At 38.3% G+C, this 27237-nt stretch overlaps 1 protein-coding gene across 6 annotated transcripts in view; it reads left to right on the top strand.

The window, feature by feature from the left end:
* The window catches only part of LOC150077541 (single-stranded DNA-binding protein 3-like), a 729210-nt gene that overhangs the window by 684506 nt on the left and 17467 nt on the right, over positions 1–27237 (top strand). For 5 of the 6 annotated variants that reach the window (XM_090386678.1, XM_090386675.1, XM_090386677.1 and 2 more), the window contains one exon: positions 26516–26625. The exons of the other annotated variant lie outside the window; for it this stretch is intronic. In XM_090386678.1, coding sequence (XP_090242804.1) covers positions 26516–26625 — 110 coding nt within the window. The remainder of the gene's footprint in view (positions 1–26515; positions 26626–27237) is intronic. 6 annotated transcript variants of the gene reach the window in all.

The following is a 27237-nucleotide window of genomic DNA, read 5'->3' as shown; positions in this document are numbered from 1 at the left end:
AAAGTATTGTTCATGAAGATGCATCTGCCATACTGAAAACATCTACCTGGTTTCCACCTTTTCCAAACCATGGTGGAATGCAGAATGTACATTTTCCATTTCCATTTATTTGTACACACAATTATTACATTTATTTACAAAATATATATACAGTTTTATATACATTAACATTCTTGTTATACATATATAAAATACTATATTATATATGACCTCCTGGTGCATAGCATTCATGTATCCCAGAATCAAGGGTGGCTCCTAAGCAAAAGCCCATCTCCACCTAGTTCATCTGTACAGCTGTAGAACCTCTGCAAAGTTGGCTTAAAAAACATGTGCAGTATTATGCGACTGCCGATACAAGGCAGCTGGCACCTGGTGCCCTTCTCTAGGCCCAGATTTACATTGTCTGTTTGTGCCGAACACACAAGTCCCGCACCCACCAGAGGTAGTGCAATCTCACTTCCGGATTACCCTGAACTTGGAGCGAGCGAATAATTAAATAAAATGAAATAAGAAATGAATGAAAAGTGAATCACTAGTGGAGAAACTTCCACAAATTATCCTGTCCACCAAGAAACAGTAATTATTATATAAACAGATATATACAACACTTGTTTTAAATGTGCTCAGAGTCTCAGAATTTTTAGGCACCTCCGTAACCAGGTGGGCAGGAGCAGCAGTGCATAGCACACACACACTTCTTGATTAGACCGGGGTTCGAGCCTGTGACCACCAAATACGGAGGATACAGAAAGGTCAGGGAATGACCACCGCATATCCCCGGAGCAACATGGCCTTAGTTGCTAATGCTCCTAAAAACCAAATAACAAAGTGTCTCCGGAAAACAATATATAATTAGTTTACATACAATAGACTATGTTTAACTACAGAAATTCTCTTCAAAGAAAGACCACCTCCACATTCAATTAACAGCACTATCTAGTCTTTCCGCTAGAACTTCCAAACCTGCTGACATCTTGTCAATAGCAATCAACCTAAATCACCATTGATTAACATGAATCAACACAATAATAATTAACAAAAATCAACACGATAACAATTCACGTGAATCTTCCTTTTCCACATTAATCATTTGTCTTTTTGTGAAGTCAGTTCCCAGGAGAAGCTGAAGTTCTTAGCTGAGTCCTCAATGTAAAGACAGTTCTCGAGAAGGTTTGCGGAGCTGTAAAGTTATCACGATATTCAACTAGGATATTTACATTGGTCTCCAATAGGTTTGGAACCACAGACATTAAATCCACTGAAGGTTGAGAGTACAATGGACAGTTCAAAAGTACATGAATCCGATAGAGACTCATTTGTATGTTCTCAGTTGGCGGACAGTAAACAGACGCAGTATAAAAACTTATGAAAGGTGTGGAGATCATTAAACAGGTCATAGTGTCCGTAACAGACCTGTAATGTTGGTAACCATCAGATCATTATTTAAAACAACTATTGCACTTTTTGGAGGTTTTTCAAGGGAATGAATAATTCTTGCCAAGGTTTAAAAACCCATAACTGTATGGACCCCACCTCTTACCTGCAAAGAATGGAAGGGTTCCTGTTTGCAAATAATGTCCAAAGTTATTTTCAAATGCTGATTTTCTAATCTCATCCATTGCCACTCTTGAGTGCTGACCATTTATCTGAAGAACTTTTACACCCTCATATATAACATCACCCAAAATTGGATTCTTATCAGCCACTCTCACTTAATTTGAACCATTAACCATTATCACTCATGTTTTGTTCTACTGTCCGTAAGCTGTACTGCTTTCAAGTATTCTGGACACTTAACATCCCTTACAGAATGATTATAATCTCTACCACGTCTCTTACAGTTGATACATTTTGAAGAATCTACTTTATGAGGACACTCTCCATAGACATGACCACCCTCTGCACAGTGTCCACAAGAAACTGCTTTATGCGAACAAAGTTGGGCCGAGTGACCATACCCCAAACAACGGAAACATTTGCTTACAATCGTAAACCTACAGAACCCGTGTGATGTGAATCCAAGATAGATTCTATCACTCTCCAGAATATATCTCATCATACGAGGCCTAAATCCGATCACCCAATTAGCCACTTTTGTACCTGATCCAGAATTAAATCCGAAAGTCACCTCGTCTTTAACTTCATCCTGCTGACAAAATCTTTTTAAGTTTTTAAAGAATAGATCTTCAAGTATATCCTTAACATAATCACAAGGGACACCATATATTAACACTGTTGGATCTGATGACTGAGGTTTTTCCATTGTAAGGCCTATCTCTTTCAAGGCAGTAGCAGAAGAGATCCTATTAGTATCCACCGAATTTGTGGTCTCCACAAGGATCCCCTTATTCCTAAGGAGATGAATACCTTTTACTTTCATCTCCTTGTGGTCATGCTTAATGAATTCAGTCGCTTCCTGCTTTCTCAATTGCCTATTGAGAAAGAAGATTCTTTCTCAATAGGCACTTGTCTTGTTGCAAAATCCATAGAGAAAGAATATGCTTCAAATTCCTAAGACCAAATAATATTTCTGTCTTCTTCTAAATAAAGAAATTTATTTAGAAAAGTAATCTAGACAACAAAAACCAATTAATTCCCACAGTCTATCAATGTGCTGACTCGAACTCAAAGAAGAGTCCTCAGTGGGTCTGAGAATAACCAGATTCTGAGGATTAGGCATACCTCTAGGCACCAATAAGGATTATCCTGACTAGCACTGCCAGTCCCCTCTTTGGATCTTGGTTTATTCTTGTCCACAGGATCAATTAGCTTGAGATCCTGCCGCACTATCTCTGCATAAGACTTATGGAGTTCAATCTGGCAATCTAAAATTTGATTTATCTGACAAGCACTCTCCTACAGATCCCTAGCTCGTACCTTGAGGCACTCATTGTCCACGACCAGAGCTGTTGTCACTGCCTCCAAGTCAGCCAAGAGACCAAAAATTCCATTGGACGCAGGTTTTGTTATTTTACTTGACACTTTAGACATTATTTCTCCTAAAGCCTTTCTTATCTTAGCCAATGTCACATACACCTCAGAGGCATTTAATGACCCTCCCAAGTTTAAACTATCTGTAAAAGAAATCCTATGGTCCTCCCTACTACAAAGAGTAATTACATTATCCCCTACACCACTTGGGGAATCAAAATCTCCATAACCCTCACCGTTCTTGGCTGTACTTGCTTGAACTACTTTAAAGAGAGACGGGTGATTCGTATTTTCTTCATCATTGAAGGTAATATTTTTTCCATATTTGTTGTTTTATCAAGTTTCAGTTTGTCTTTTTCCCTTATTATAATAGTTTTAGTGGTCTTTGATTTACTTTTACAATTATTCCTTACTGGTGTCCGAGAAGATTCTTTCTCAATAGGCACTTGTCTTGTTGCAAAATCCATAGAGAAAGAATATGCTTCAAATTCCTAAGACCAAATAATATTTCTGTCTTCTTCTAAATGAAGAAATTTATTTAGAAAAGTAATCTAGACAACAAAAACCAATTAATTCCCACAGTCTATCAATATATGTCTATTTAGACACTTCCCCCACCTGGGATGAAATCTGCATTAGAGTTGAAGATTTCCCTAAAGCGGGTTTTCAAATCTCAGCCCCTAATGGACGGGGGGGCACCAAAAAAATTATGCACCAAATAAGTAATTGCAAGAAGTTTCCTTTCTTCAAATATAAGATCCTCAACCCCAAAATTAAGAGAGCTATAACCACTTCAAGTTTCTTTAAAAGTAGCCCAAAACTAGCCCCATGTTAGCCTATGGGACATTTACCAAAATGTAAATGTGAATTCTAAGTAATAAAACATTAATATGTCCACAGTATATGATCACATATAAATATTTAATGGCTTCTCCCTAAAGATGGCTAACCCAAGCTAGTAAATATCCAAGGCAACAAGGTATCAAGTCTCCATTTTGTGTAGTGTTATTTCAACGGGACAGTAAAGTCTATGGGAATTTTCACAAGGGAAAATCCTCTATGGTAAGCCTATGAGGCTATGGTTTATATATGTGTCGCTATTAGAGACAAAATTTTCAAACACCAATATCTTGTATGTCTCTTCAGCACCTGCAATAAAATTTTATCCTATGACTCACCAAATCTCTATCCATGTCATATATTTAATAAATGTAACAACTCTGTAAACCACACTTATACATCAAAACAGGGGAGCACAATTCCATAAGCACTTAACATGACTATCACTATACCACCTATCTCCACCTATCTGCAGAATGTACAGCAGCAAAAGGCTTGAAATAAAGCTTGGGGGATATTCCAACAATATTATTATTATCTTTATTTCTCCTAGGAGATACCCGGTTACAGCCATTGACTAGGGGGTGTAGATACATATTCTGTTATGCAACAGAGAATAATATTATATACTATTTTACATGAATAGTCACATTATAGCCATAGCAGCTTATGTGACATTAAGCCTCCATAACAACAATTTTACACTATATGTAACACTTGTTACTAAATTATATAATACATGTAGTACTTATTATCAGAATTATACAATACATTAATAACTTGTAATCTGCTTAAGACAATAAATAAACAAAAAAAAAATTATACTGCTGTATTTAAAGCATAACATCACCATATTTACATTAGCACAGATATTCACAGCAGAACAGTGAATATACGGAATACATACAGAATACAATATAATACAGAGTAAAATGTAAAAGTTCATTTTTACTGTTTTCAGCAGTCTGTTTCTTCTGTGGAAGTAGAATGGAGTAGGTAAGACATATCCAAGAGAGTGTTTCCAGATGAGGTCGGCATTCCTGTCAGCTACTGTATCGGTTAGGTTGTTAGTGCTATTTATTTTTTCTTACATCTGTATCTGCAGGTAACAGTTTTCGAGAACTTCTTTTCTGTATGTTTTGCTTGTGCAGAGTTTTTCAGGGTTGATTTTTAGGGTATTAAGCAGCTTTAGAGTGTTTGCTGGAAAGAATCTTCCCAGACTATCTGGTCTTGGCGCATTATAGCCTTAGTAGCTGATGCGCCAATAAAACCAAAAAAAAACGAAACAAAACGAATCCCAGACTATCCAACTGCTTAAATGCGGCCTTCAGTTATTGTTCCTTACCTGCAACTCATCTTTGTTTTTCTCTGGGTGTTACTATCCACTCTCGGCCTTTCGGAGAATCCAGCCGTCCCAATAAGATCTGAGCAAGTGTCATTATATTCTTTTTAGTGATCGTTTGTCTCCAGGGTGTGACTTCTAAATTGGAGTATAGTATACCTCTTGAGGTGGTAAAAGGCTTAGCTGAAATTCTGTTCAGCCATCTTAATAGCCAGTATTTTATTCCTAGAAAAGTCTTGATAGTACTTTCGGGAGCTGAAGACCAGATTTGTAATGCATATAGAGGAATAGGGATAACACATCTATTGATATACTGAATCATTAAATTGGGGTTTCTAATACCGGTGGGCTCCTGCCTGGTTGTCCAGAGCGTCGCATATGTTTTCCTACGGATGTAAGCATAGTGCGGAAGGAAGTTCAGTCCTTCGTCCCACTTGAGTCCAAGATCAACACGTGACTGAACCTTTTGGACAAGGATGTTGTTCACATATATTGTTATTTTGTTTGGATTTATTTTATTTGTGAAGGTCATTTGCGCAGTCTTGTATTCATTTAGGTGTAGCCCGATAGTCGAGGTATTTTTGTAGTTCTTTTATTTTGGCATTAGCCACTTGGTTGCAGTAGTTGGCAGATTTCTGGTCTTCTGAGGTAATAAAAAATTTCATATCATCCGCATATGTGATGAATTGCTTCCTGTTTTGAGCTAAGAAGGGTTCGAGGGCTATGGCAAAGAGTGTGACGGACAATAAGCCACCTTGTGGGACTCCTTTATCGACTTGGTATGTAGTGCACACATTCCCGTTCGTTACTGTGATTTGTCTGTGCAGAAGAGTGTTCATTAAAAAATGGAGGACGTTTCCCATAATGAGGAAGTAGTCCCTCAGAATAACTATTAGAGCTGTGATGGATATGTTGTCGAATGCTGCTGCCACATCTGGAAAAACAGCATCCAATTGCTGTTTGTTATTTAGCACTTGCTGGATTCTTAGTAGTGTTCCCATGAGGTTGGTGATGGTCGATCTCTGAGGAAGTACCGAGTGCAGGTATTCAGGTCTGTGTTTGAAGCAATGTTGGATGATGATGTCCAGGATTGTTTTTTCGAAGATTTTTTGCAAAGAGCATCCAACAGCGATTGGTCTGAAGTCTTACAGATTTAGGGTTTTTTTATTTTGGGAATAGGTTTTATGTAATAGCTTTTCCACAGCTTCGGGAAATCCTCTTCCACCATTATTCTCTAAAATAGATGTGATAATATATCGATGATGAAACACCAAAGATTTTAATCATAAAAAGTGGGAATTTGTCTGGCCCGATTGTAGCTCTATTTGGGAGACTGTTGATTGCTCTTTTTAAGTTGTCTCTGCTGATACTGATTTCCTTCAATTCTTCATTGTTAGTCACAATTTGATTAGTGTTCCTAATGTCTTTAATTTTCTTGATTACATCCTACATTTTGTTAATGTTATCTTCACTGTTAACTTGATTTTCCTTGAGGGGTGTTCCAAACTTAGCTTCAGCCCAATCCTTAAAGGTTTTCTCAGTCATTTTATGCATGTAGCTTTTTTGTTGGCAATTCTTTTGCCCTTTTTTAATTTTGCTATAATCATTTCAAGGTGTGCCTGTTTCTTAGCCTTTGTGAAACGTGCTCTTTCATGCTTGTACTGGATGTGATCCTCTGGATGCCCTGTTCTTTTCCATTTCCTGTACAGTTTTTGTTTATTTTTGAAAATTATTTTTAATTGTGGGCTGAACCAAGGGTTTGCCCTCTCTGACACTTTTAGTTCCTTAGAAGCTCCTTCTTGCGCTATATGTAAAAGTGAATGCGTGAGTGTTGTTAAGGCAGCATCGGTGCTCAAGAGGTATAGGATTTGCCAGTTGTATTCGGTAAGGTGTTTTACAATGACGTAATTTTTGATATATTTTGTTGAGAAGATTACCTTTGTTATACTTTTCAAATGCCAGCCAGATTGTCGGATGTCTCGTTGTCTTCTTAATGTGGCTTCAAATGTGAGTGGTCGGTGATCTGACACGAATTTCATAACGTTCTCCTTCAACCTTGTATCTGAAGTGTTGTAGTAAATCAAGTCCAGGCACTGAGTTCCTCTTGTTGCTGGTGTATTCTGTTGGTTATTTTTTAAGGCTTTCATTTTACCATCCAATTCACTTTTTGCCTCCCGATGTTTTGGTAGTGGCATATTGAGGTCCCCCGTTACTATTGTATCTGTATTCATGCTGAGGTTTGAGGCAAGCCATATAAAAAGCTCAGCTCTGTTTTCTTTAGTATGCTCTGGGGCTAGATATATTAAACATAATTGAAATCTCTTCATTTCTGTTCCAAAGATGGCAATGATAGACTCGAAATTTTCCGATTGCGATTCATGTTCGCTGACTACTGAGAATCCTTTTTTGAACAGAATCATTACCCCGCCTCCTCTTTTATTTTCTCTTCCATTTGCTAGGCAATAGTAACAGAGAAGTGCGCAAGGGCATCGAGGTACCTGTTATTTTGGAGCCATGTTTCTACTAAACATATGCAATCATGCTCCGAGTTAAGCAATAAACTTTGTAGTGTGTGCAGCTTATTCGAAATACTTCTTACATTTTGCAGGAAAATAATGATCCCATTAGATTCTTTTTCATCAGCTGAGTTGTTTGCTGATTGCTATTGGGCAGTTCGCAAGTTTGCACGTGTTGTTCCTACATGTGGGCTTCCCAGCCCTTTCTCTGTATGGTTTCACAACGATCCTACTGGGCAGGTGATTACCAAAGAAGCATATGCTGGATGTCTTGTGCAAATTTTCTTAACTTCCATGTTGATGCCTATTCCTCTGTTGCACATTTCTTTTATGAGATTTGGCTTAAAAGCGGGTCGAGTCTTGAGATAAATATTTTTCCTCTGGTTTGTACAGAGGTTATGTTGAATCTGTCCGCTAGTCTCTGACTGTGTCCTAACAAACGTTTCGTTGCGATGTCAGATCTGTTGTGCTCATCATTGCTTTGTGATGTTTTTTGATGCTTGTAGTCTACAAGATTGCTATGTAAAGTGGTTTGCTGTGTGTGGGAAGGCATCCATGTGGCAGATTCACTTGACACGTTTTCCTGTGGTGACTTCGGGGGAAGGGCCGCAATTTGCGCGAACGTAGGTTGTTTAGTGAGACTAATATCTATTTCTGTCGTCTTTGCATTCTGGGTTAGTAGTGGGTTAGGAAAAATTTTGGCAGAGTCTGATCTTGTTCCTGGTGATGTCTTTCTCAATGGATATTTTGGCTACTGATATTCTCTGCTTAAGTATTTTGCCACCTCGTTATGTGAGATATTACACCTATCATTCCTTATTTTTCCTTCTATATCACTCTGCATCCATATATGTTGTTCTGTCTTCATTGCATCCACATCATTGGTTATTGCCCTATTTTGCTGTTTTTTTATAGACAATACTGCATTGTGTTTGTCATTTCTTCTATCTATTAATTGTAATTGCACCAGTACTGTATTTAATTTTTCCTCCAATAATTTTTGACTCATAATAATTTTAATATTTTGCTTCCTTAGTTCGTCGTTCTCCTCCTGGATCTCCCGCAGGGCCTTGTACATCGGAGAGAGGAGTTCTGTTGAGTGATATTCATGTCTGTTCATGTTCGGTTCCGAGCTGTAGAGTTCATTTTCCCCCATTGCATCGGGACTAGTCTTTTTGCATCAGCCTGTACAGGGAAATCTAAATTTCTATCATCGTCCTGGGTTCTCGTATCACGTCTCTGATGTTCGCATTCATCTGGGCATGTGTCACACCCGAGAATTTCTATTATCGTGTCATCAATTATATGATTTCGTTCTGCAGATATCCGAAAGCAGCTACCTTGCAAGAAGTCCGTTGGCTCGGGACCACTGCAGTTGTCGACACCTGATTCGCCTTCGTTAGACAGTTCCTTAGATGTCTTATTTCCTGGCTGTTTTCCATCATTCTCTCTCTCTCTCTTGGTTTTACACAATGAACAGAGAAATTTTTTCTTTCAACTTCAGTTCAGGCGAGATATGTCAACTGAAGAGCAACATCTCCCAATAACTGCCTTACAGCATATGCATTTAACAGTATATTTATTTACTTTTTGGAATAAGCTACATGGCCAATCTAATAGCCTTTAAATGCACATTAACATTAGCATTAGTAGAGGCATATGATGCAACAAAGCAAGCTTATGCAGCATCAGCCAAAAAAAAAAAAAAAAAAAAAACCCGCTCCCATTTCACCCCTCCATTTGTTCCAAATACCTGTCCAGCTCAGCCTTAAATATATTTAGGCTATCAACTTCCACAACAAAGAATGAAAATCTGTTCCACCAACCAACTACTCGCTGGCTAAAGGCAAACTTCCGCACATCTATCCTACATCTGTCTTTTCTGAATTTGAATTTATGCCCTCTCAGGTGATTATTCTGAGCAAGAGGAAGAATACCATCAGCATTGAGCATGCTCAAACCATTCAAGGCTTTATACACCTCAATCAGATCACTTCACAGCTGCCTAGTTTTCAGACACTGTAGTTTGCAAAATTTAAGCCTTTCTTGGTAAGAGGATCCCTTCATTCCCCTCACTAATCTGTCCTCCCCCGAATCCAAAGAAGTTCTCATAATTATGGCTACGGGTTTGCTTACCTCCTTTGCTGCCTACTTTAATATAACTGGATAAATCCCATCCACCCTGGGTGCCTTTTTTATGTTTATCTTCAACAATTTCTCCTCCACTTTCCTCTCAGTTATTACAAAATCATCTAGCTCACTGCCAGAGTTTACTTGTTCCAACAGCTCTACATCCTTCATAAATGAGGCCTCCAGACCTGTATACAGTAATCAAGGTGTGGCCTGACCATTGCCTTATACAAGGGAATAATCACCTCCTTATCCCTGCTAGAAAAATTCCTGTATATCATTGACAAGACACTATGAGCTACTCTTGCAGACCGTCTGCACTGCTCAGAAAACTTCAAATCTGCCTGCACGATTACCCCCAGGTCCTTTTCGTTCTCTGCCGCTGTCAGTTTAGTACCGCAGAGTTGATATGTCACTCTGGGATTATTGCTTCCCATATGTAGTACTTTACATTCGTCAATGTTAAACTTAATTTGCCACCTCTCAGCTCATCTGCTCAGCCTTTCCAGATCCTGTTGCAGTAGCATAGTGTCAGTAGTGTCCTTGACAACCCTGCCAACCTTCGTATCGTCTGCAAACTTGGACATTAAGCTTGAAATACCATTCAATATCATTTATAAATACAGAAAACAATAATGGACCCAATACTGAACCCTGAGGGACTCCACTAATAACATTAGTCCACTATGAGTAGTGTTCATTGATTACAACTCTCTATCTTCTCCTACTCAACCATCCCTTTATCCATAGCAATAATTTGCCTCCAGTGCCACACTGCTCCAATTTGTTCAGCAGTCTTCCATGTGCAACAGTATCAAAAGCCTTTCTAAAATCCAATTATATAATATCAAAGTTATTCCCTGCATCCAGTTGTTTTGTGACTGCACCATAGTATCCAATCAAATTGGTCAGGCAAGACTTCCCCTTAACAAAACCATGCTGTGTCCGAGCTATAACTGAAGTCTTCTCTAGATGATCCTGCAGTGCTTCTTTAACCAGTGTTTCCATTAATTTTCCTGGAACAGAAGTTAAACTAACAGGTCTATAATTACTTGTGTCACCCTTTGATCCTCCTTTGTGAATTGGGGTCACATTTGCACATCTCCAGTCCATGGGTACCTCCCCCAAATTAGCATTAGCATTAGCATTAGTAGAGGCATATGATGCAAGAAAGCAAGCTTATTCAGCATCAGCCAAAAAAAAAAAAAAAACAACCACTACTCCCATTTCACCCCTCAATTCGTTCGAAATACCTGTCCAGCTGAGCCTTAAATTTGTTTAGGCTATCAACTTCAACAACAAGCAATGGAAGTCTATTCCACAAACCAACTGCCCGCTGGCTAAAGGCGAATTTCCGCACATCTATCCGACATCCGTCCTTCCTCAATTTGAATTTATGCCCTCTCAGGTGATTATTCTGAGCAAGAGGAAGAATCCCATCGGCATTGAGCATGCTCAAGCCATTCAAAGCCTTGTACACCTCTATCAGATCACCTCGGCGATGCCTAGTCTCCAGGCTCTGTAATTTGCAAAACTTAAGCCTTTCTTTGTAAGAGCAACCCTTTGTTCCATTCACTAATCTTGTTGCCCTTCTCTGTACTCGTTCCAGCAGCTCTACATCCTTCTTGAAATGAGGCCTCCAGACCTGTATACAGTACTCAAGGTGTGGCCTGACCAATGCCTTATACAAGGGAATAATCACATCCCTGTCCCTGCTAGAAAAATTCCTGTATATCATTGACAAGACACCATGAGCTACTCTTGCAGCTCGTCTGCACTGCTCAGAGAACTTCATATCTGCCTGCACAATTACCCCCAGGTCCTTTTCATTCTCTACCACTGTCAGCGTAGTACCACAGAGTTGATACGTTGATCTGGGGTTACTGTTTCCCATATGTAGTACTTTACATTTGTCAATGTTAAACTTCATTTGCCACCTCTCAGCCCATCTGCTCAACCTTTCCAGATCCTGTTGCAGCAGCATAGTAACAGTAGTGTCCTTAACAACCCTGCCAACCTTTGTATCGTCTGCAAACTTGGACATTAAGCCTGATACACCATCATCAATATCATTTATAAATACAGAAAACAACAATGGACCCAACACTGAACCCTGAGGAACTCCACTAATAACATTAGTCCACGTTGAGCAGTGTCCATTGATTACCACTCTCTGTCTTCTGCCACTCAACCATCCCTTTATCCAGCAATTTGCCTCCAATGCCACACACTGCTCCAATTTGTGCAGCAGTCTTCCATGCGCAACAGTATCAAAAGCCTTTCTAAGATCCAAATATATAATATCAAAGTTATTCCCTGCATCCAGTTCTTTTGTGACTACATCATAGTATCCAATCAAATTGGTCAGACAAGACCTGCCCTTAACAAACCCATGCTGTGTCTGAGCTATAACTGAATTCTTGTCCAGATGATCCTGCAGTGCTTCTTTAACCAGTGCCTCCATTAATTTTCCTGGAACCGAAGTTAAACTAACAGGTCTATAATTACTTGTGTCAGCCTTTGATCCTCCTTTGTGAATTGGGGTTACATTTGCACATCTCCAGTCCATGGGTACCTCCCCTGAGTCCAAAGAAGCTCTCATAATTATGGCTAGGGGTTTGCTTACTTCCTTTGCTGCCTCCTTTAATATAACTGGATAGATCCCATCCACCCCGGGTGCCTTTTTTATGTTTATCCTCAACAATTTCTCCTCCACTTTCCTCTCAGTTATTAGAAAATCATCTAGCTCACTGCCAATGTTTACTTCACCTACGACATTCTCCTTCCTGAATAACTCCTCATGTGTGAATATAGATGCAAAATACTCGTTTAGATTGTTAGCCACCTGAGCTGGATCCTCAACTGTTGAACCATCAACATCCAGTGGACCAATCTGATTCATCCCTTTCCTTCTTGAGTTTAAATAGGTAAAGAACTCTTTTCTGTTTTTCTTTGCATCCTTTGCCAAGGATTTCTCATAATCTGCCTTTGCCTGCCTAATCTCCTTTGTGACTTGGTTACAGACCAACTTATATCTATCATAGGCTTCCACGTCACCCATTAATTTGTATGTATCCCATGCATTTTTCTTCTCTGCCATATGTCTCATTAGTTCATCTGACAACCATTTAGGCCTGAACCTTGAACAATATTTCTTGGTTGGTATGTAAAGCCTGGTAGCTTCCAAGATTAGTTCCTTGAATGCTTCCCATTTTGAATTTGCTGTTGGTAACATCATCAGTTGGTCCCACTGTATAGAATTTAAATACTGTCTCAGACCATCATAGTCGCCTTTACGAAAGCAAAAACCCTTCCCTTTACCTCTGATGGTAGTTACCTCCTTGAGTAAATCCCACTTCAGCACACTGTGATCACTGCCACCCAGTGGTTCATTTATCTGCAGATTCCTAATGCATGAAGAATCACTACTGATAATCAGATCAAGAGTATTACTCCCTCTAGTTGCCTCCCGAACATGCTGGTGTAGAAAACAATCATCCAATAAATCCACAAAAGCCTTGCTAGTGTGTGAGTGACCAACCCACAAACTCCAGTCAATATCTGGGAAATTAAAATCCCCCATTATAAGACTCTCTGATTTACTGGCCCATTCTATTTCCCTGTACAGTATCTTATTATACTCATCAGAGTCATTAGGCCTATAGCACACTCCTACTCTCAATTTTGATTTGCCTATGCTTATGTCACACCAAACTGACTCAACACTGCACTGTCCAGCTATGTCAACTGGCTTCACTTCCTTGGATTTTATGTGTTTTTTTTTTAACTAATAGCATAACCCCTCCTCCCTTCCTATCCTGTCTATCCTTTCTGTAGACGTTGTATTCCCCAAATTCCAGTTCTGCATTCCTTATATCTGTGTGACACCACGTCTCTGATATCCCAACAATATCTGCCTTTGATGTTTTGAGTAATACCTCAAATTCATCAAATTTATTTACTAAACTCCTAGCATTAGTGTACACGCAAGTATACATGCACCTGTTTCTATTCTTAGCTACCCTAACGCAACCCATGTGTTTACTTGTACCGCAATGACTTCCAGCAGTCTCTGAAATATCCTGCATCTTGTTTTTCAGGCTTCTGCTCATTCCAATAGAAGCAGTGCAAGAATCTCTTTCACCTCTGCCAGTGGCTTCTGTTAATCCATTAGTCTTTGTCTCCCCCCAAGCTAGCAGTTTTCCGACCCACCTAACACTGCCTCGATAGCATCAGCAAATATTCTTGCACCCTTTCTATTTAAGTGTATCCCATCCCTGTAGAAGCAATCTCTCCTGATAACAAGTACAGTCCAGGCTGAAAAAATTTCCACCCCTTCATCCTTGCACAATCTTTCCAGGGCCGAATTGATCGACAAGGCTCTCATCATATACTCCCTCCTATCGTGTCTGGGCAGAATTGCAGACACTTTCAAATTCAACCCTACTTCACGGCTTTTTTTCAACAGTGACCTGTACTTGTTAAGTAATTCCGCTGGTCTCCTACTCTTAATATCATTAGTGCCAACGTGTACAACCATATCACCTTTTGTGCCCTTAAAAGATGATATCTGCTCTACAACGTCATCAACCTTTGCCCCTGGCAGACATACCCTGTTCCTGTTCCACCTATCCTTTTTACAAAGCATGTTCCCCGTTTCCCTGACAATTGAGTCACCAACAACTACTAGTTCCTGTTGGACCAGCGCATTCTGCCTTGGGGGCTGCCTCTGTGTTGCAAGATGACCAAGTCCAAGCTCTGGTGTTGATGTGGGCAGCTGAGAGCTTGATGGGCCCCTCAATTTATTTCCTTCGAGGGCATCCACCCTGTCCTTCAAGGTCTCATATAGGCCCATAACAACGCCGAGTTGTCGCCTAATTTCCTTGCACTCATTGCATCATGCACACACAAAGACATCCCCCATGGCAGTATCATGTCCCGTACCCGATTGCTCCGCAAACATCAAGCAAACAGTGCATCTTAAAAGGCCGTGATTCAGGGGGCAACCGCCCCCCTCAGTTCTCCCCTGAGTCACAGCACTCCCATTAGCTTGAGCCTTTTGCTTTGCTGCTCTGGTCAGAGTCATGATTTCGATTTAAATGTCAATAAAATTACAATTTCAGAACAAAATTAAAACCTTAAACTTGTATCTTAACACAGTTATAACGCTATATTTATTTTTCGGTATCGAGTGTTATCTACGAGTTCCCTTTATATAACTTCCGTATCAAGTATGTATTAATTATTTGTTACGTTTGTACTCTAAGTCGTTATATATATATAGTTAAAAGTACAATTTAATTGACAATGAAGTTTAACAAGATTAATAGATGTACTGATTAATTGACAATATTATATTATGCACTATACTATACAAAGCTAATGCTATCGAATTCTGGATATGCTGTATCGCGCTTCAGTAACGAGTGTTATCTACGAAATCCCTTTATATAACTTCTGTATCAAGTTATGTATTAATTATTTATTTTTACTAATTATTTATGTTCCGTAACCTAAGTGGTTATATGTATAGTTAAAATTACAATTTAATTGCCAATGAAGTTCGACAAGATTAATAGATTTTACTGATTAATTTTCACGTAACAATGGCGGCCGTTTATGAACGGTAAACACGTGGATTTGATACCCTTTCCGATACTAAGTAATACCTACAAAATCTCTATCTAAGTTATTTTAACTTTAAGTACCGTAAATAGGAATATAAAGCTACTCTAGAAATAAGTTAATATGTCAATTTAAACTAATAAAGCAGAAAATAAATCAGAAAAAACTTCTCTATTCCAAGAGCGGCAGAAAGGCACGTCCGCACAGGAAACCCTCGACCTCAGAGGGCTTCACTAATAGAGAAGACTATTGTTACTTATTCTCAAGGCTATTGGCCTATCATCAGTGGGTGGGCATTATCTCTATTAGTGAAGCGTTACTTATTTGAGGTAGTGCAGTATCATGGCAACTCGTCGTGAAGGCAGAGCACAATATGAGAAAGAGCAAATGATGCCCACAACAACTACTTTGTAGTTTTTTAAGAGTGTCTATGGTGTATCTAATTAACTAATAGCATAACCCCTCCTCCTTTCCTATCATGTCTATCCTTCCTGTACACATTGTACTCCCCAAATTCCAGTTCTGCATTCCTTATATCTGTGTGACACCACGTCTCTGATATCCCAACAATATCTGCCTTTGATGTTTGAGCCAAAACAATGCTACATTTGTCATCAGAGTCAAATGGAATCATGAATCCATTTCACATCATCAATTATACAGCCCACTAGTATTAAGGTGGTCTGGAATAAAATTCAGAAAATGAAGGAAAAATATACATCTCACCTTTCATTGATCATAGAATATAATGGATATACTATTTCAAAGCTAAGTGATAAGCCAATGCTCTTGGAAAAATATTTTCTAACATCTCTGAAATGTCATCCCATTCCCCAGAGGGCCTTTATTCCTGTAATGGGCCATTCACTATGCAGGAGCCGGAAAGAGCTCTCACCCTTTCTAAGGCAGGTGCTATTGTACCAGATGACATCCATTATGAAATGATTACCTTTCACAAAAATCTGTTTATCACCTGCTCCTTGTGATAGCAGAATCTTTATTGAAGAGCAGTTTTTGGATGCCCTGTCATGGAAACTGTTCTTGCATTTGCAAAGCCTGGAAAGGATCCTAAAATTCTTACTAATTATCAGCCTACTACTCTGACTAGCTGTTTTTGTAAAATTCTGGAAAGAATGGGCGCTACTCATCTTTTTATTATTTAAAATCAAATGATCTCCTCTCCAATGCAATGCAGCTTCCGTAGAAACTGGTTCACTCTGAACCATTTAATTAAACTGGAAACATCCATCCAAGATACTTTCCTAAAACGAGAACATCTATTGTCTATATTCTTTGACATGGAGAAAGTGTATGACACAACTTGGAGATTTAGCATTTTAAAAGACCTGTATAGCCTCAGTCTTATAGGGTGTCTCCCTGGTTTTATGTAGAATTTTTTAGCCAATCAGTCTTTCCAAGTTCGTGTAGGACTCTCACTCCCTTGTACCATTTGCCAATAGGAGGGAGTACTGCAAGGATCAGACCTTTATTATTATTATTATTATTACTAGCCATATAGTGCAAGGAAGCCTGAGGCTTATGCTGCACCAGCTAAAAAAAAATTTCCGAGTTACCCTGAGAGAGTCAGAAGTAGAAGGCAATCACCAAGAAAGAGAAAAATGATGATTCTCAAACATATCCACCATTTCCATACAAAGTGCACTAGATATTTGAATATTCTTTGTGCTCTCTCTCCTTTACGTCTTGGACTGTAGACTGATGCACCTTACTATGCATCCACTGTGCACTCGTACGATCTAAACTAGGCTACAGGTCCCAGGTATATCAGCCAGAGACTCTGTACTTCAATGGCTGGACTCTATCCATCATCAGGCTATCCGTATTGCTACTGGAGTTTTTAAAACATCTCCTATCCAGAGCAAGCAGTTGTCTCTAAAGTACACTTTAAAATTGAAATCCCTGCCAGGCATCCTACGTGGACATCTGTTTTTGAGCCACAATGAGAAAATTTGCATAAAGCCTGCCAGATTGCCAATCATCTTTTCAGTATTCATACCCAAGAGCTACTCAGAGAGCTTAACATCATGATACAAAAGGTTGCTCAATGACCAAAGCAGCCCCTTCCACCTGGCCTGTGACATTTTCCTTAAGAACTGGGAAAAGTCAGATACTCCATCTGTCTACCTGCAGCTCAGCTGTATTCAGCATGTCAGGCTGAACATTCTGATTTCTTGCCAGCTTACACAGATAGCTCAAAGTTAGAATGGTGTAGGATCTGCTGCTGCTGCTGTCTTCCCAGTCGGTACTATATCTGAGCAGATTCTCCGTGAATGCAGCATATTCACTGCAGAGCTACACACTATAGAGTCAGCCTTGCCAGTACTGACAGTTCATTTTATATTCTGATTCTTTGTGAGTGTCCATAGTCCTTTTTGCACCAGCAAAATCAACTCAACTCAACTCTTTGACCATCCTACAGGGTTATTATCGGTAAGATATAACACTCCTACAATTCTGTCTCAAGTTCAGCAGAGGATTCTCTCTCCCCCCTATGAACATGAAATCCCCTTCTGCTGGATTCCTATTCTAGCGACGTTGGGATTAGGGGAAATGATTTGGCTGATACTGCAGCCAAATCTGCAATTACCACTAATAATTGCTGCCTGTTAGTCCTTTATACGAACTACACAACAAGATACACTCCCAGTGGCAGGATTCATGGAATAGATAGACTACAAATAAATTACATCAGATAAAGCTTGTAATTGAATCATGGTAGGTAGTCTAAGATGTGCAGGAATCGTAATGAGAAAGTTCTTGCTCAGATCCGCATTGCACACAGTCATCTGACACATTCGTTTTTTTCTGAGGCCTGATGATCCTACTATGTGTGAGCCCTGTGACACAGTTTTATATCTTGGGCATATTTTAATCAATTGCACAATTTTAATGACATACACATTCTACCACTTTTAACCATCTGAATGAGCCTTATACACTCAGTCAGATTTTACCAGACAATGATGTCAGTTTTTTTTTTTTTTTTTTTTTTACAACTTATTAATATATATATATATATTAATAAGTTATACACACAGAGTGATTCACTACCAGTGCGACAAATGCAGGATGTGTAGGGAGCACAAAGACGAATCGGAATCACATAGCATTGCAGGGTCCGAAATGCCTTCGTTATGCGGGAGGTCGTGTGAACAAAGAAGCAAAGAAAAAGAACAGAAACAGCAACTCGTTAGTGTAACAGAAATCATTTTAATGACAAGTTTTACATTGGCAAAAAGCCATGCTACAGAAGGTGTTTGAAAGTTCAACCAGAAGCAGTCACACAAGCCTAATCCCTAACGTTCTGGAAGATTCCTGGCATGTCTCGAATCTCCCCGGCAGTTACAGAGATGCAAGCGACAAAGTCTTCAACTGAATTAACGGGGGTCTCGTACACCAATGTCTTCATTTGACCCCAGCAGAAGAAGTCCAGGCATGATAGGTCCGGCGATCTAGCAGGCCAATGAACTGGACCACCATGACCTATCCAATGCTGTCCAAATGTAACGTTTAGGTGTTGGCGGACGTCATTGGTGTAATGTGGGGGGAGCCCCATCATGCTGGAACCACATTGATCGGCACAACGACTGAGGAACATGTGCTTCTTCAATAAGTTCGAGCAGGACTTGCTGTAGAAAGATCAAGTATGCCCTACCGTCCAGACGAGGGGGCAGAAGGTACGGTCCAATGAGTGGTCTCCGACAATGCCGGCCCAAACATTGACAGAGAAACGCCGTTGAGTTGCACGTATTCACGTACCATGGGGGGGGGTTCTCCAAAGCCCACAAATGGGCATTATGTTGATTGAAGTTTCCCTCTCTTGTGAAACTTGCCTCACCTGTGAACAATACGGACAAAGCAAATGCACTGTCTGCTGGACTCTGTTGAAGTAACCAAGTAGCAAAAGTCCTCCGGAGTGGATAATCCACAGGCTCCAATGATTGGACGTGTTGCAGATGGTATGAACTCATTTGGTTTGTTGACAGTATCCTCCATACAGTGGATCGGGAAATACCCAATCGTTGGCCTATCGCTCGAGTACTCGTACTCGGATTGCCTTCTGCAAGACGTAGGACATTCTCCTCATTGTCTGGCGTCCTCGTCGTTCGCTCTCGATTCATGGTACCTCTCGTGAAACAACCAGTCTCACGTAACCTTCTGTGCACATCTGCGAAAATCTTATGATAAGGAGCATGCCTGTGCGGTGGACGTTCCTGGTACAAGCGCAGAGCGGCGTGCCCGTTACAGTCCGCAGCTCCATGTCGGCCAGTTCAACGTTTGAATACTCGTCCATTCTACTGCCTCGGGAACCGGTTCACAAATGCTGACTTCCAGCGGGATCGCTGTTCACACGACCTCCCGTTCAACATCCTCTACCGCATGACGAAGGCATTTCGGACCCTGCAATGCTATGTGATTCCGATTCATCTTTGTGCCCCCTACACCTCCTGCAAGTTTGTCACACTGGTAGTGAATCACCCTGTGTATATATATATATATATATAAAATTCTTATATTTTTATTATATATAAAAATGTATATGTAAACATTTTAAACATATATAATATTTTGACCAAGTAATGACCTCTTACCGGAACTTATTTTTAAATGCTCTAACCTTGTCTTGGCATATAATAGCCCTTGCTGCTAATGCATTAATAAAATCATAAAACCAAACCAAACCAAACTATACCCCTGTACACATCTGAATAGAAATGAAAAGAAATCCTACTGAGAAAATAAGAGTTAAAAGTCTCAAACATATCTACTTTATAGTATTTTATTTAATGTACTCTTAAGTAAATTTTTTTTTTCTTTTTCTTTTTTTTTTCTTTTTTATTCATAAACTATAAAGCCTAGTTGCTTCTACAATTATTTCTCTGAATGTTTCCCATTTAGAATTACTGCTGATAACATCATCAGTTGGTCCCAGTGCTTAGATAAAAACTGTTCGAGACTACCTTTATGAAATCAAAATTCCTTCCCTATGTCCTTAACAGTAATTACATCTCTAAGTAAATTCCGCATCAGCACACAGTGATCACTACTATCTTATGGTTTCTTTTATCTGCAGATTCTTAATGCATGAAGAATTGTTGCTTGATAATCAAATCAAGCAAGAGTATTGCTTTTCTTCATTGCATAGCATATTGGTGTAGAAAATTGTGGATCAGTAAATCCACAAGTCTTGTTACTGTGTAAGTGACCAATCCACAAGTTCCAGTCAATATCTGAAAAATTAAAATCCCCCATTATAAGAGATTTGGATTTACTAGCCTACTCTGTTTGTCTGTACAGCTGTTCATTATACCTATCACAACCAATTGGCCTCTAGCAGACTCCTACTCCCATTTTTCTTTTCCCAGTGCTTATGCCACACCAAACTGACTCAACACTGCACTGACCATCCAGGTCAGCTGAATGCACTGCCTCAAATTTTATATGCATCTTAACTAAGTGCATAACCCTCTTCCTGCCCTGTTTGTCTTTCCCAGTGCTTATGCCACACCAAACTGACTCAACACTGCACTGACCATCCAGGTCAGCTGAATGCACTGCCTCAAATTTTATATGCATCTTAACTAAGAGCATAACCCTCTTCCTGCCCTGTTTGTCTTTGCTTATATCCCTTATATCCCTTATATTTGAGTGACACCGTGTCTCCGATATCCCTACAATGTATACATTTGATGAGTTGACCAGTACCTTTAATTCATAGAATTTATTTACTATGCACCTGGTTTTACTCTTAATAATCCTAATTGAGGAAGGACGGATGTCGGATAGATGTGCGGAAATTCGCCTTTAGCCAGCGGGCAGTTGGTTTGTGGAATAGACTTCCATCGCTTGTTGTTGAAGTTGATAGCCTAAACAAATTTAAAGCTCAGCTGGACAGGTATTTCGAACGAATTGAGGGGTGAAATGGGAGTAGTGGTTGTTTTTTTTTTTTTTTTTTGGCTGATGCTGAATAAGCTTGCTTTCTTGCATCATATGCCTCTGCTAATGCTAATACAAACCATGTATTTGCTTTTTCTAGGGGGGATCCAAGCAACTTGCTTTTCTTTATTTCTTTTATTTTCTCAGTGGGATTTTCGTTCAATTCTGTGCAATCTGCCTTCATTGGTATATCTGTCACACTACTGTGTGTGTGTGTGTGTGTGTGTGTGTGTGTTATGGGGGAATTTTTAGTATATAAGTATTTTATTTTATTATTTTAGTTTTTGATTTTAAAAAATATATATATTAAATAAAATACTGGCAAGTAGATGTGTGTGTTTGTTACTGTCAGCCTTTATTTTATCAGTGGGATTTTCTTTCTTTATTCAGTCTGTATACAGTAGTGTAACTATCATACTTGAATAATTTCACTATGTGTATGCATATACGTGTGTGTGAGTGAGTAGACAGATTTGTTTTATACTCAAAGGTGGGTGTTCCTTGTGCTCAAAAGGTAGCTTAAAATACTCTTTCTGGGGCATCAAAACTGATAGTTTGTATCTTTGAAAAGAAAGCCAAAATTTTGCAAAATTCATTTTCCCATATTTTGAAGTTTTCAGCATAGAATTCCTCCCCATGTTGTATGCTCCTCTACAGTTTATTGACCAATAAAAATTGCATCCTATTCTAATAAATATATTGATTTAATCTGAAAACAACTTGGGTGTTTTCCACATCTTACATATTAATATCCTGTTTTACATGCTGTCTGTCAAACACCTAACAATTAACTGAATTTATAATTGAGAATCCATCTTTTTGACTCAATTGGACCTCTTGTTCATCTCACTGTAATAGTAGAGTCAGTCCTATAAAATTTCCTGTCTTTTTTGCAGACACACATTTTTCTGTCTTTTTCTTTTTCCAAAATAAATGAAAAAAAAAAATAATAATAATCAAACTTTATTATGCAGGTTTTCATTTTCAGTGCAATGCAGTACATTGCAGCCAAGGGATGATACCCTTTCTCAATTTAGAAAGCAATAAAGATTAATAAAAGGACTCAAAGTTTATTAACAGCTAATATAATAAAAAATTTATTTTTAGTCAAGTTTGCCTTCCTTGTCAATCCCAGTTACAAAATACGAATAAGAGACAACCCTACATCACGAATGTAAAAAGGAGCTCATATGGTAAAACTTTAAATACAATAAAAAATAAAAAGCATTAAAGCAAAGTTACACAAAGGTGATTCGTATGCTGTGATCCAACAGAATGTTAGAATTATAAATATTTAATATACTTATAGCAGAACTTGTGTGACTTTGAATCAATTTGGTAAATTGCTGATTTACTTTGACGGTCATCTGACTTTCTGTTGTGAATTTCTAAGGCCAAATCGTGTTTCATTATGGCATTTGAAGGTCTGCTAGGTCTAAAATGTAAATAGTTAGCAAAGCTGCCAACTGAGTTTTCAGAAGTGGTATTGGTAGCCTGACAGGTCACAGATTTTAATATTTGAAACAAAAGTATTTGGATTTTTTGAATTGTGTTTGGCTCTAATGCTTGACCTTTTACCAGTAGATTGCAGTGCTTATCAATTTTTTTTATTTATTTATTTTTTTAAATAATATTTAAAAATTCTACAAATATGTTTTTTGGCCATTACTTTTAATTTTAAAAAAAGTTTATTAACTATATTTAATTTCTGAAAAATTTTGGTAACATAAATTAGAAACACCAAACTTCAGCATTATTCCAGCACAACAAATTAAGTCAATATTTACAAAAGGACTTTTAAATTAACACATTTCGATGAAAAAAAAAATAATAATAAATTTCTGTTAATTCTGCCTATGTACATAAAGAATATCATAAAAATGAAATGGTAACATGAAAATCATTCATATCCTCTTTGGGATTTTTTTTTTTTTAATATCCCCCTCCCAGACTTCTAGTGATATTCACTACATTAAAGTTCAATTAGGGTTAGCTGATTTATTGTTCGTAACCACAAACTCTCATGGAATTTCTCTTATTTTCCCACGATGAAAAGCATTGTGAACTGTACTTGGCCAGACACAGTGGAGCCACATGGCGCCTCACTGACCCACTCAACTTACACAAGTGAACAACAATATAAATGGACAAAAAAAAAGCACATACAAAACTAAAGATGCTACACATCAACTGCTAATTCCCACTGGGCCTATCAGCAGACAATGCAATATTACATTGGGTTAAGTTAATTATTATTTAAATTTATCTTAAATATAATCATATTTGGAGTTTCAAGTAACACTGTTCAGAGAAAAAGTTTTCTGAAACAAATCAAAAGAAATCAATTTTACAAAAAAGAAGAAGAAAATCAGTATTTCATATATTATCAGGTGGAACAGAAGATAAATTAGTCACAAAGTAGGTTAGGCAAGCTAAGTCAGATTATGAGAGGTCTCTAGCAAAGACTTCTATGCTTATATCAACAGTAGAAGGAATGGGTTGAATCATATTTGGCCACTTGATGTCTATAGGTTAACTATTGATGACACTGCTCAAGTTGCAGACAAATTGAATAGGTATTCTGCATCTACATTCACGCATGAGGAATTCTTTATGGAAGAGGATTACAGAAGCCTCTCAAACTCTAACGAGGAGCTAAATGACTCTGTGATAACTGAAAGGAAAGCAGAGGAGTAATTGTTGAGGATGGACATAAAAAAGGCACTTAGGATGGATAAATCTATCCAAGTATATTACGGGGGAGGGGCAGCAAAGGAAGTAAGCAAACCTTTAGCCATAATTATGAAAGCATCCAGGGGACTGAAGAAGTGCAAATATATCCCCAATTCATAAAGGTGGATCAAAAGACAACATGAATAATTACAGACCTGTTGGCTTAACATATGTTCCAAGGAAAATAATGGAGTCACTGGTTACAGAAGTAATGCAGGACCATTTGGACAGCATGCAATTATACTGCAGTCACAGCATTGATTTGTCAAGGGAGATGTCTTGTCTAACCAATCTGATAGGTTACTATGATGCCAACAAACTGGATGTAAAAAAAAATAACTTTGATATCATATACTTGGATTTCAGGAAGGTTTTTGATACTGTTGCACATAAAAGACTGCTGTACAAACTGCAGCAGTATGGCTTGGGGGGGACAGGTTGCTGCTATAGATAATGGGATGGTTAAGTGGAAGAACACAGAGATTGGTATCAATGGGCACTGCTCTTCATAGAATAATGTTATTAGTGGAGTTCCCCAGGGTTCAGTGCTGGGTCCATTGTTGTTTTCAATATTTATCAATGATATTGATGAAAGTATATCAGGCTTAAAGTCAAAGTATGCAGATGATATAAAGGTTTGCAGGGTAGTTAACAACGGTTATCAGGGTCTACTGCAACAAGAGATAGGAAAATTGGGTCAATGGGCTGAGAAATGGTGGCAGTTGAAGTTTAACATTGACAAAATCAAGATACTGCACATGGGTAGCAGTAATCCCAGAGTAACTTATCAACTGTGTGGTACTATACTCAGGGTAGTGGAGAAAATGAAAAATCCCTCGGGGGTAATTGTGCAGTCAGACATGAAATTCTCTGAGCAGTGCAGACATGTGCCAGGACAGCTCATGGGATTTTGTCAATGATATACAGAAACTTTGCTAGCAGGGATAAGGAGGTGACTATCCCTTTGAATAAGTCCATGGTTAGGCTGCATTTTGAATACTATATACAGATATGGACGCCTCACTTTAAGAAGGATGTAGATCTGCTGGAATGGGTGCAGAGAAGGGCAAGTAGATTAGTGAATATAATAAAAGGGTGCTCTTACCTAGAAAGGTTTCAGTTCTGCAAATTACAGTGTCTTGAGACCAGGCACCTGTGGGGAGATCTGATTGAGGTGTTTAAAGCCTTGAATGGATTTGAGTAAACTGAATGTTAATGGTATTTTTCCACTTGCTGAGACTACACACATGGGGGGTGCATAAATTCAAGTTGAAGAAGGAGTCACACGATAGATGTGCAGGTTTGCCTTCATCCAGCATGTGGTTCATTGTTGGAACAGGCTTTCATCTGTTGTTGCGGAGTTGAATGGGTTGAATAAATTCAAGGGAAAACTAGACAAATTCTTGGATGGTGTGGATGGGTGAACTGTTTTGGGTTTTTTTTTTTTTTTTTTTTTTTTTGCGGATACTATATGTTTGCTTTCTTGCATCATTTGCCATTACTACTATATAACCTCTCAGTGCTCTTCTGTGTTGAGAGGTTATTGAAACACTACATTCCTCTGTTCTTTTTTGTGTTGTTTTCATTTATTCTTCAATAAGCAATGTTCATTTTATTCAATTTAGTCTCTCTAAATTATATTTCTGTTTGTGACAGATTTTGCAAGTCAAAGAAACATATCATCTCACTGGCATTCTGGTTTTCACTTTTGAAAACCCCAAACCTACAAAAAAATATACTATTTCACTGTTTTGGCATTTTCCTTCTTTTTCTGTTATTCTCTTTTTCTGTGTGGGCCGACTTTATTTTAAAAAAAATTTTCTGATACATTTTCTACCTCATCAGTGTTGGCAATAAGAATATTTATTGTATTAACAAGCACCTACAAAAATTATTTATGATATTTTACAGGTAACTGTATTAATATATTTTTAATTGATAATGTTCTTAATATAAGAAAATGGGAAATATTCCGAGCAATCTAAACACATCCTCCATGATATTACAGTAGTTTTGTCACTTGTCACTCATTTGGATAGTCCTGTCAATGATCTGAAGAATTTCTAAAGGTCTCTTCAGTCAAGGCTGTAGTTAGCCTATCTCACACAGAGAGAATAGGTTTCCCTGTGAGGTATTCTGGGTTTCTCAGCCTAGACAACACACAAATGGGCCTGTGAATGCATACTTGTACAGATGTAATACACAATGGTGCAATATGGTGTAAGTCACTGATGTGCCTAAAACTCAACAACAGTGAATGAGCTGATAGTATTTTTCTTATGCCTTAAGTATTTTACTGCATAGATAACATTAAAATAGCATCATTTTGGGTAGAGCCAGCAGGTCATTAATTGCTCGTGTTCATTATTACTAAATTTTTTTAATGCATTCAAGTTGATTGTGGGAAACCTTCTAAACTGCTTGTATTTCCTTACATTAGGTGATACATTAGATGGCATGAAGAATTCTCCTGCTAATGGTCCTGGTACACCTAGAGAAGATGGTCCACCAATGGGTGATTATGGCATCCCTGGTTATGGACAGGAAAATGTAAGAGTTGAGATGTAGTACAAGGTGGCATTTAGGAAGCTCACTGGATTCCTTGTTTTCTTAAAACTACAATCATACTGACCTTCCTTTGGCTCTAAATGATTTACCATTTCACCTTTTTAATGATATTTTTATTTGAAGCAAAGATGATTTTTTATTTTGTTTTTTTTTTTTGTTGTTGTTGTTTTTTATTTTTTATTTATTTTTTATTTTTTTGTTTTTTGTTTTATTTTATTTTTTTTTTGTTTTTGTTTTTTTTTTTTTTTATTTGGCCACATAATTTTGAAGACAAGGATTCTAGTTGGTTTCTCATGAAGATTGCTGGCATAATGTTGGGAATAGATATTTTGGGTGGTACACGAGGAATTGACATGCAGTGCCATTTGCAGGCTTGTACCACCATCAGTCCACACCCTTGTGAAATTTAAGTACAGGAATCTATGGGCCAGGTATGTTAGTAGTTGGTCTTTGGCTGCAATCCCTCACCTGTAATGCACTGACTTCTGGTTTGTGAGTGGTTGCTGACACCCTCAGAGTTTGTGAAGACTGAAACTGTAGCCGAGTTTCATAGAAATTTACAAGCAACTTTTGTTTCATATATATGCATTTCAA

Source organism: Mastigoproctus giganteus, chromosome 12 (assembly GCF_048544385.1).
Source record: "Mastigoproctus giganteus isolate SK-2022 chromosome 12, ASM4854438v1, whole genome shotgun sequence".
Classification (NCBI taxonomy): domain Eukaryota; kingdom Metazoa; phylum Arthropoda; class Arachnida; order Uropygi; family Thelyphonidae; genus Mastigoproctus; species Mastigoproctus giganteus.
The sequence above is the reverse complement of the archived record's forward strand: the minus strand, read 5'-3'. Positions and strand labels throughout refer to the sequence as shown.